This window comes from Poecilia reticulata, chromosome 7 (genome assembly GCF_904066995.2).
Source record: "Poecilia reticulata chromosome 7, P_reticulata-male-v2, whole genome shotgun sequence".
Lineage (NCBI taxonomy): Eukaryota > Metazoa > Chordata > Actinopteri > Cyprinodontiformes > Poeciliidae > Poecilia > Poecilia reticulata.
This window is the reverse complement of record NC_088836.1, coordinates 6,623,993-6,636,050: the sequence shown is the minus strand read 5'-3', so window position 1 is coordinate 6,636,050 and position 12,058 is coordinate 6,623,993. Positions and strand designations below refer to the sequence as shown.

Below are 12,058 nucleotides of genomic sequence, written 5' to 3'. Positions count from 1 at the left end.
CATAAAAAACCCTCAAAATTATACTAGGCAGGTCAATCTGTATGGCCCTCTTTAATGTTGGTTGTAGAATATGGACACAACTTGCAGTAAGATTGCAAGATACACTGCTTTTTAATAAAATTTTTAAAATAACCCCTGAACTCTCGACTAAATAAATAGAAGAGCATGTGTGGTAGTACAGTTCATTATTTACAGTGCATCAAACAAGTCAAAAAGTGATTGAATGTTATTTTACTGCCATTAAATATCAGGACAGTGTTACTGAAATATTACAACAACATTGACAGAGTTGTTCTGCTATAAAATGATTTTATTCACTTACAAAAATCAAACCAAATCTCTGGTAAGCTGGCGACTTTATGAAATTCTTGAAGATATTGTCGATGCATCATTAAGACAAATAATATCTAAGCAAATCTATTAAAATCTTCAACTGAAAAGTTGGTGTTTTTGGACAGGATATTTGTGAGAAAAACCAGTTTTTTTCTAGGAATGTCTCCGTTTTAATTTCTTTCCATTGGATTTCCTTGTTACTCTGCAATAAATCAAAAATATCATCGTGATAGACACGCGATCAATAACAGATAATACATCTGTTAGAGTGTTCAGTTCACAGAACTTCAATCCAGAACCACACAGCATTCTGGGGGATGTAGGCAGAGGAAAAGCTTTAGCTGTTCAATGTCTCACAGTAAGATTAGCAAGGTTGGTGGCATCACCTAAGGATATGTTCCAACAGCCAGTCTTGAAGCTCAATGCCGATTTATTTTTTTCGTTTGCATGTTTTTTGCTGAATCTTGATGTTACTTGTGAGGTCGTTCATACTGCTAACTAAATACGATCTCAACCAAACTTCTGTGTGAACATTTTACGACCCTAAAGAGACCCATGTGCACAGAAGAACGTCGATGCCACACAGCAGTCCACCATTTACAGAAGTAATAATGTGAGGTGCCAGTTATGGACCGATTTTAAAGTTTATTCAGCAATGGGAACAGACAGTATCTGTACAAAATCACAAGATGAAGGAAGTCCATAACCGCAATATAGTGGAGCACTGACTGCCGCTTCTTTACAGAAACCTGTTTGGATGTGGAGTCGGAGAAGCACTGGTGGGATTGGAATGGGACACGCTTCACTATTATAATGGTCAGCCATTGTTCACCTCCTGATTTACTGCGTCCGGTTTCTTCTGGTGCAGAATTCTGACACGTTTCACATCAATGACATGAATGTCAAAATGAGACATGGCCAATCTGACTGTTGATGCTTTGAAATCTAATGGACACTTATCAGATTTAGTTCCACATATGGAAGTAGCACAGATCAGATTTTTTTTTCTGGAGAAAAAGTTAGAATTGGGCCGTTCAGACTGCCGTGAAAAAGTCGGATCGAGGTTGCATTAGTCTGCTGTCTGAATGTAGCTGTACTCACTCAGTCTTGCTAACCTAGCAACAACCTGTTGAGTAACTTGCACAGCAGCAGTTTCAGGTTTTGTCTGCGGCTTTGAAATAAAAATGGCCTATCAATGATTAATTATATTTACTGATTTGAAACTCTTACACTGTGCTGCATCTCACAACACTATTTGCCAGCACAGTTATTTTCTCCACGTTATTCTTTTGCAGAATTATCTTTCTGGCATCTATAGTGGAAGCGCAGAAAGAAAAACCTTTCAGAGTGGTAATCACAAGGACTTTGTTTTAAAGTCCTTAATGAGGTCATAGTGTTAACACTTTGCGTTTTTTCAAATCCTCTCTGGGCTCTAATAATTGGTAAATATCCAGACTTTCTGAACCGTAAAACAGCAAGGCTGACTTTTTAGCCTCATTCATTCATTATGCTCCGATGCAACGAGAACGTCTGCTCACAGACACATTTAGAGGACATCAAGAGTCTTAATGAGTTCCAACCAGCCCCCCCACCATTATCTACTACCTCAATTTAAAACAAGTCTGCAGTTCTACGGATGTGTCAGTGACGTGTGTGGGTTATTTTTATGTTAGGGCTGGTGTGTAAAACACTGTTTGGACAGATTAAAGCTGATGAATAATTAAACTGACTTAAGAAGCTTATTATTCCCAGGACTACACAGGAGGGGGAACCACAGGAAACTGATCCCCTGGGCCCCCGTGGGATTAAAAATACTTTTGATTTTTTTGTGTATTCCTGTGCAGTATTATCTTTTAACTGTACAGCCGTAAAATAAGCCAATGGTTTGGTTCTGTGTTTTCATGTTGCCTCCTCTCTAGTACAAGAAATGTTTTGGTGGCCTAAAAAAATCTAAGCTTGCATTTCCAAATAAATTCTCTTCATGAATAGGAGTTTGTACATTTCAATGCTCTCTTTGATGATTTCCATTTTACTTTTCTTTTCCCATTTTGTTTTCACATATGAGGTTAAATGTGGTTTTTTACTCATAAGTCCCTTATATAGTCATAATTTAACTCTTTGGATTTTGCCTGATATGGAATTAGTATTTCATCAAGCACCGATTCCTGCTCATCCAGATGTCTAATAATTTCCAGACTGAGATAGTCCCATCTGTAGAATGTGTAGAAATCTTGTTGCACCAACTTATAATTTGTTCTGAAAATATCTTATTTGACCCTTATTCATTATTGAGAAATGTGTTATTATACCTCTAAATTATATTACATTGCTTTTGTATTTTTCTCTGGAAAACTTGGCCCCAGATTCATAGTAGTTTCTGTTCGGTATTTTTTCACAATTCTTGTAAATACATTGCATTCATTTTATTTCTTAATAAAATGAATGCAATTTATTTGCATTAATTTTATTATGCAAATAAATTGAGCTTTCACTATGTTCCAGTTTTTGTTCCTGTTTTGTCTCGGCCTCTTCTGATAATGTAGGTGGTTTGTTCTCTTATCATTTTAACCCTCATAACTGCTTTTCGTGTCCCAGACTATTTCTGGACTAACCTCTCCATTAAGGGTTTCTTTTAGCAATATATTTTTGTCAGATTTGATTAGTTCTGTAAACTGTAAGTCATTCAGTCATATTTAATCTCCACTGTGTATTCGTGAGGTCCTCATCTAATTTTAAATTTAATAATAGGGGGCATGATCATAGAGGTCGGTGTTGCCCATCTCACAGTTACAAACCCCATGGTTATCTTTTTTAAAAGCAAAACATTATCTCTTCTGGAGTATAATGTATGTGCATGGGAGAAATTAGTATAATCCCGGCTTGTTGGATATAAACTCCTCCAGATGTTTATAATGTCGTATTCCAACATGAGAACTTAAATTTTCTTTTGTAAAGACTTTTGTTTTGAAGCCATGGATTGAGTCTCATAGTCCAATCCCCTTCAGATAAGTATACCACTTGATTAAATCAAATAGTTTTTTTTATAACATGTAAACTCTCTGCCTGGTGGAGCCAAGTAGATTTTGATAGCTTTGCTTTGATTATTACATATAAACTGCATTTTATTTCTGTAAGGTGAGGAATACTTTCACATTGTAAGACAAATAAACAGAGTATGGGGATCTCCATCTGACAGTGTGTGTCAAACTTTCTATTTATCTGCTGTTTCAAAAACTCAACAGTAACTGATGACAGCATCTGCTTCCAGAAAAGGTTGAAGTTCACATCATCAAGGCCAATGTAGACTTTTGTGACAGTACGGCATATAGAAGCACAGGGAGAAACTACACTCAGGCTGGTTGCATGGCAACAGAAGTTACCTGTAGTTTCCCCTGCATATGAACTCTATGGCGAGGCCCTCACCCTACAGGAGCAACCCATCCTACATCTATGTCACTCACTCTTGGCCTTCTCGTTCTTGCGTGACGGCCGCCAGCGGATGCAGGACTTGTGTTCGTCCAGGTAAAAGAACCGCACCAGTCCCTTGGAGCCGCCACGGAGCTTCACCATCTGGGTCCCGATCTGCATCGAGCTCATGCATTTCTCCACTGCAAGAGAGAACAAGGATGGAATGAAAACATGGTCGGAAACTCAAAGGGAAACTGTTGGAGCGTGTGGTAGAGTTATTTATGCATTGTTTGTGTGCAGGTTTTTTTTTTATTTTTTATTTTTTATTAAATCCTCTCACTAGAATGAACACACAGCAATGTAGTGCTTGTACACATTCAAGAGTCGTTCTGCAATAAGGAAACAAATGGTAGTAAATTGAGAGACATTTCTTCATGACTAAGCTCTGCTCCACAAGGCAGAGACAGACACCAGGACTAACCAAACAATGTGTGTAGATGTGAGGTTGATTCTGCAACCCAAACATCCAGAACTGGTCATTTCCTACAATAAAATCGTACTGTTGAAAACACAGATTGTTTGTCAGGAGCTCTGCAGGAACATCGTGCATGATCATTTAGCTGCAGCGGGGGTCTAACGGCCCCAGGCTGCAGTTACACACACTGTGACCAAATGATCAATTATCAAGTGTCTGTCACATCTGATCAGACACTTCGCCTGCAAAATGTTTGAAAGTAGGCCACCTCAGCAGCACAAAAGGCTGACAGACAGCCGACAGACAGAACATTCAACTAAACAGTCATTACTAGGAAGAAGGTGTGGGGAGAAGCACTGTGTATTTTTCATGCACATTATGCTATGAAATGGCACAATAAAATACTATGTTACCTTCAGTTGTTATAAAAATTACGCATTAAAAAGAAATTTGACTCTGCAATTTTACACCCTGACATTGGGCCTCTGACACTTTAAGAAGCTCCTTTTCTTTCCAACATGTTGTTTCTTCAACATGTCATTACAACAATGTTTCTTCATTAAGCCTTAAACATTGTTCTCAGGAGCTAAGCAAAGAGAAGTAGTTCATCTGGTATGCTCAGTGCCACCAGGTTTTTGTTAACTGCTGCTACGCTAGTCTGGAGGAGCGGAGTGGTGAGGCAGAAACTCAGCCCAGACTGCAGCTCCAACAAAGAATTTAGGCCCCCCTGAATGGTTGCCATGGGAGATTCAAGGATTTCTCAAACATGCATGAAAGAACAACTAACAAGTAAATGAAACAAACCCACTTAGACTAATTTATTCCCTAGATGGCTTTTATATTTTCAGAAGAATTCTAACAATGTCAGGATAATATTCTCCTATATTCTCATAAAAACTATCTTCATTGTCCCCAAAATTTCAGAGGATGGCAGGACTTTGTCCCGTGATCAGTAAGTTTGCCGGTTTGCGATCCCAATTTGTCCCTTTCTGTCATTGGACAGAAAGGGACAAAGTCCCTTTCCGTCTTTGTCCAGATGCCTCACCACCATCAGTGTGTGATTGAGAGAAGGACTGAATGTAGTGTAAAGCACTTTGAGGTCCTCTGGACCTGATAAATGGTAAATACAGGCCATTTATCATTTAAAAGTCATCATGAATACTTATTTTTAACATTTATTTCAGCAGTAAAGATAAAAAAAGTCAAACTAAATATATTCTGTCCCATTTCTCCTGAATGCATATTACATGAAAAGTTCAAAGAATTGCTCTGACTGAGCATTGATTTGGCCTTACTGCACATACACCCCAACCCCCTCCCTCAGGGTATTGTTAATGTAGTCCAGTCCTGGTCTCTTGACCTCTGCTAGTGGATTCCTGCACAGGAGTTTGTTAACAGACTCCACATCAACAAACAGGACTGGTTCGTTTAAACGGGCAGGACGTTGCTCCCTGTAGAATCCCACTCGCATCTACTGGTGTGTTAGCCTTCCTCCCACCTGCAGATCTGCTGCAGACTGCAAACACCAACATCAACAAACAGAAACGGCATGCTGTACGCTGAGGATTTCAGTACTGCACAATTCATTACATTGCCTTTTAAGAAACAGAGTTTTATGTGTCACTTAGAGGTTTTAATAATTAGTAAAAAATAACCCCCAAAAAACATACAAAAAAAGTTTGCTTTCATCTGAAGCAAATGTGATTAAAGGTTCTTCACATGGTGTTGACATGAACAGGCATGACGTTTTGTTACGGGAGCTGTGCAAGTCGTAGTCCTACTGACACTAGCTTCTGAAAGGCTTTGAGTATTTAAAACTACTGTAAACACAGGAAATGTGTGTTTAAAACGTCCTTGTTGTTTTAAACACGTAAGCACATGTAAATATAACTGATATTACTTTAGCACCACTATCGTCCCCACCACTTTAAATGAGTTTTAGGATCTCAGCCAAAAAGAAAAAAATATATATGCTTAGTTACGGCATTTAGGCCAGCTAGAGTCCACACAACAGACAAAACAAACCATCAATATGAACGGTCCGAACAATGTTGCATCCAAGCAGTTGTTAGCGGTGGCAATATTCAACATATTGATATTCCAACTTCAATTTCATACATTGTAGAGCTCTCGTTTCAATTTCACTTTGATCAAATTTATCAAAACTATATATTTTAACACTTAAAGACACAATGGTCTTCTCAGGTGACTGTGTGTCTGTGAGTGGGGCAGTGGGAGTACGAGGTACCATTCATAACAATGACTGGGTGGGTTTAGCAATGATTTCTGGTACAAACATTGCAGTTAGTGGGGAAAAGTGAGATGAGAATTTACAATCCAGAAAGTTAGTCTGACTGCAGGGGTGTTTTCAGTCACAAAGTGAGGCAGTAAAAGCTGTGTTTTTTTTAACATCTCCCTGACCTTTATGGAGGGGAGTTGTGGTGGGGGCAGCTGTTCCACTGGCTCCATTGTTCAGATGGACGGCTGCTGCTACATTGTGCAAAATCAAAGCCCGACGCTGCAGGCATCACTTTAGATAAAAACACATCTACACACGCACACACACACACACACTTCACTGTACACTGCTCATGAATATGTCTGGTCATTCATTAAACAACAATGTTATAGTATTAATATGCTGTCATTTGCTATGGCATAGATGCTTCACAATATTATTCCGGAAGGTCTAGCCTGATTAACTTGTGCTGAAGTTATTTTTGGACCCTAATGCATTCAGCTCTGATTAAAAATAGCTCCTCTGCTTTACACTGTCCCACTCAACCAGAGGATTCAGTCTGAACACGCCATCAATGTGTAGTAATTTGCTTCCAGCGTGAGAAAAGCCAACAGAGCATCGAATCTATAAGCAACTAAACCTTAATGATTTTACAGCTTGTGCTCATGCCAGATAAATGGAACACGGCTGTGAGAGAGCTGGTATTGATTTCAAAGAAAGAGTGATTATCTGTGCATGCCTGCTGAATGCATCCATAGTGTAACAGAGCCAAGGATTTGCACTTGTTCAGCCCGAGAGGAGGCAGCAATCCATGAAATAAGCTGCTGAGAGGGTTTAGCTGCAGCGAGGCCATCCGGACCCCGCGGGTTGTCGGGTCAGAGCTCCATCCCCCGGCCTGACACAGATATAAACAGCTTCATTCCGTCTCGCAGCAGGGGCGGGATCCTCACCTGTATGCATCACCAACTCACACCAGCACCAGAGCACAACTTTGTCGAATGCTAAGGTCAAATTCCTCCTCCTGTAGTTTGGAGAGAAATGAAGAGAAAGTCTCTGTTTTGTAAGAGCTATATTGTTGCAAATATTTTCTTGTTTCTGTCTGTAACTTGATTTGTGTGTTTTTACCAGACTGGGCAATGAATCGATAGCACAGACCAGATCAATATCAACAGAAAATACGTCTGGTAGAACGGTCAATAATTTCAATAAATTCTGATACAGAACTGCAAAGGATTCTGGGAGATGTAGCCAGAAGAAAGGATCTCAACCTCTCATGTCCAGCTAGCTAATCAAGAGTGGTGGCATCAACTCACTCACTGGCTCACTGGTTACTTAGCAACAACCTGCTGAGTAACAGCACAGCAGCAGTTTCAGGTTTCACAAGTGCCTCATAACTGCTTCAAACTACAAAAACAACGACATGGAGCGGAAGGCGAACATGAGCAGAATAGCCGGAGAGAAAACTGGATAAAACAGGAAAAGTTACGGCAGGATTTAAGATATTTAAAACAATAAACTAATAAACAATTACTGATATTGACTGATATGAAACAACTATATTGTGATAGAATATCCTGCCCCTTCTACCAGTAAATAATTTTCTCGACAATGTTTGGATTTTTTAAAATGTAGAAAATGGAGATTGTTAGGGATGCACAAACAGGAAAAATGTGAACCAATACTGATAATGTTAATATTGCTATTTTAACCAATGTTTAGTGATATAATACACATTTTTACCTATTCAACAATGTGAAAAACGACCACACCGCAAACACTGCTTCAGTTAAAACATCCCACAATCCTGTGTTTCATCACTGTGACATGACCAAATAACACATGAGCAGCTCTCCTCCATCATTATGACCACTCCCCACCCCTACTCTCATTGAGCATTAGCCTCTTGTTCACCAAATTTCTGATCAAATGTGTGCATTAAGGATGGCAAAGCTCCATCCAGCTGGCCAAGTATACTAATAAAACTTGAATGGATAGAACCTGAAATTCAGCAAAATCTTCCAGTGACTTCTCCTGGTAATACCACACAGCCTGATGACTGTGATTCAACATATGGTGCAGCTCAAAATGAAGGCCAATAGCTCAAAAGTACATTGCAGATTCAAAATGTCCAAACAGCCACCAGGCACACAGTGCAGAGTCATTTAGCAGCATTTCTAAATATGCCCCAAAACTTTTTCCTATGTCTGCATTCTGATGAATGGATGTTGGGTAAATAATCTTCACTGGAACTGATGGTGAACATGCCACTTGGGGTTTGGGTGGCTATGCTCATATGGTGACTGGATTCATAAAACCTGCAGACAGAGGGCATTCCTCTCTGGCTTCAGAGAGCCTACAGAGACTGACAATGTGGTGCTAACAAAATACAGCACACAGAGAAATTAGAGAAACAAGTTCACCTAGTTCAATAGGAATTCATGATGAAGCTGTTCTAATCAAAGGCTGGGACTGACAACAGAGCAAATCATTTAAATAGGTTAGATAGTGATACAGTCAGCCTGAAAGATGCTGGTTTAAACACTGAAGCAGCGGCAGCAGCAGCACACATCCAACACCTGGTACAGGTGCAGATACAAAAAGTGCATGCGAATTACATAAAAGATAATTAAATAAATAAACGCACATCTGCGTGCACTTAACGCACTAGAATCTAGGCTTGTTGCCATGGTTACAACTTCAGATTTACAAAGTGATTGCATGTGGATGGCAAAATAAACAAAAACAAGGTCCAATCCAATGTTGTCAGCTGAAAGAACAAAGCTAGTGTCAACTCAACAAATCTCAGGCACAGTTTTTGGTCTAGACCAAATCTGAAAGTTTGACCAAAACACTGAAACACCATTTGAGTGATGAGTCCAATGAAAAAGAACATGCATACATGTAGAACGTTTCATGGTGACAATACATTTGATTCACATTTTCACATGGGTTTCACATATTTTCACGTGCATCACATATCTCCTCACATGTGGATGTGTTAAATATGTTGAACATATTCAACATATTGAATATGTTTCAATATGTGGAAACATATTTCCACATGTTAAACCATGTGGAAATATGTGACGCACATGGGAAACGTGAAAATGTATGATGTATCTGGAAATATGTAACCAATGTGAAAATATGGTGCCCAGATGTGTTTTAGACCATGAAACATTCATCCACATGTATGCATGCTTCCTCATGTGACTCATGATTCATGGCATGGATGCTGTGTTTGGATATAGGAGTTTGTTTAAATGACCCCCAGATTCCATTTGAAAGTTTCTAAAACCTGACCGCAAATGTTCCACCTCTCTGTGACCCACTTGGTAAAGAGGTCAAGTGAAGCGCAGACGGCAGACGGTGGCTCAGAAATACAGCAGAGGTCAGAGGTCAGAGGAACAACTGAACGTCTCTTCATGGCTGACCTACTGCCACTGGGAAAATGTGTGCCAAGGAGGTGGAATTAGCTGCTCACTTCTTCTGTCAGAAAACCAGGTTAAGCTGGAGGAGAAGCAGGCGGGGGGTTGTTGGCTCAGACCTTATGTCCCAAACAAATACAAAAAACAAACGGGTGATTCTGTGGGATCTGTGGCAATTTTAAGGGGCAAACAAAAGGTGGTGAAGATATTTTACATCTTTAGGACATAAAACAGATGTCACTGTGCTGAACAGGTAGCGTAATTACCGTAGTAACCAGGCTCCCATTGTCAGGAGGCTCCATGTTGTGAAGATGCCAGTCATGAGTCTGTGGTTAAGATTAGCACAGAAGTGTTGCGAAGTGAGTTTAACATCATGTGGTACCCTGTGATTTCAACACCTTCACGGCTGCAGTGGGAAATTTACAAACCGTGGAAGTGTGAAACATAATTGTGCTCTTTATAAAGCACAGCAGAGCAAGTGTGCTGTATTCCAAGGTGTTAACTCACTGTACCAGACGCTGCAGTTCAATAATTTAATACTACTTTGGTTGCAGCGTAGTGACACTTTTCTGATGCTAGATGAGAAACTGTGGAAGGCTACAGTAAAAAGGATTGTGGATAAATGGAGGTGAACCATGACACCTTCCACAAGCGGGACAAATGTCACATTGCTGCTAAACCTCAGGTTTCATTTCTGTGCTGACCATGATCCATCAGAGAGAGTCAGCTGGAATTATCAGTTCTTTATTTCAGTTTTTGGTCTAGAAGGAACAAAAATGTTATGTGCAAAAAGAATCTGTCATTCAAAATCGCTCTAGAGTTTTTTTGGTGATGAGCTCTCAAGTTCTGGGAAATAATAAAGGCCAACTTGGTGAGTAAAATCTGAAAACTCAGTGATGACTGCAAAAAAAGGACTGCAGAGCAAAATGGGAGTAAATTATGATGAAAATCATAATAATATTTAATAATAGTATTTAATAGCTATAAAACACTTTCTGGACAAATTCCATTTGTCACAGAGTCATCTCTGACAGCTAAATAAAAAATAAATAAATAGGGCAAAATCAAATCCAATTTCTTCCAAATCAATTAACTTAAGTGGTGGAATTATTGATTGGTTGTATAGTTTTGCATAAACTGAGGTCATAAGGTGATGCACATCTATGTCATTCCGTCTCCCTTCAGCACTCTCACCTGACCCGATGCAGTCGACTGGAGATATGAAAAAAATGAACCTTGTAAAGACTAATTTCTAGCAACATTCAGTTAAAACTATCCAACTCTCTGACTCAGCTTACCCATGTAGCCGAGACGCCATTTGGAAAAAGCCACAATGCTGGTTCCGATCCAGAAAAATTCCTCCAACACGCGACCAACAGAGGCCTGTTCCTGCTTCTCACAAGCAGTCCCGTCTTTCTGCTTCTCCTTCTCCAGGGAGAAAGCCCCTCTAGCAGGGGGTCCGGGCTTGTCTCCGGTAGCTGCTGCTGCAGAACGCATCAGGGCTGAAGGTACCGATCCAAATGGACTGAAGCCGCTTCTCTTTGCTGTGCTCATTGCACTACAACAAAGGGTTAAAATACTGCTGCCAAAACTGGCAACAAGGGAATCAATTTCTATTCAAAGAAAACGTAGGAATCAGTATCAATTAAATCATTAAAAGAAAATCTTTAGGTAATCCTCTTTCATCTAACCAAAAAACAACAACAAAGTAACAGTAACTGTTTGTTTTTCTGGGGTTTAAAGGAGACCTTAGTAAGCAATCAAAGAAAAATCCTTTTCGACTCAAAATGACATCAAAAGTTGCTTCCCCCTGCTGATCTCAGTTTCTTTCCACGTCAAAAACAAAAAGGATGCAGTCGGTCATATTTACAGCCACCACTGGTCCATATAACACACACAGTTTGGTGTGAGACACCAGCAGATCTGAAAAATGCTGGCTGCTCATGAGAGACAATTCTGCAGGAACAACATGAGAGCACAATGCACAAAGGTAACTGTGCAACATGTGTTGGGCAGGCAGAGATCCTAAATCCCTCTGATGCAGTAATCCTGGTCTGGGAGATTTACTAAATGTGTTGAGTGAAACGCATTAACCCACAGAAAATGAGACAGCAGGCACAGGAGGACGTGACAGGCCCCTGATTAGATGGAGCTGCTTTTCTAGTTAAAGGCCAA

General features: G+C 39.8%; 1 protein-coding gene across 1 annotated transcript in view; it reads right to left on the bottom strand.

Annotated features, from left to right (window-relative positions):
• The window catches only part of plch2a (phospholipase C, eta 2a), a 50,331-nt gene extending 38,481 nt beyond the window's left edge, over nucleotides 1-11,850 (bottom strand). Inside the window, exons 1-2 of the mRNA XM_081608698.1 lie at nucleotides 11,182-11,850; nucleotides 3,795-3,941 (exon numbers count right to left, since the gene is read on the bottom strand). Of these exons, the coding sequence (XP_081464824.1) occupies nucleotides 3,795-3,941; nucleotides 11,182-11,437 (403 nt within the window). The 5' untranslated portion in view covers nucleotides 11,438-11,850. The remainder of the gene's footprint in view (nucleotides 1-3,794; nucleotides 3,942-11,181) is intronic.
• Nucleotides 11,851-12,058: the final 208 nt, after the last annotated feature.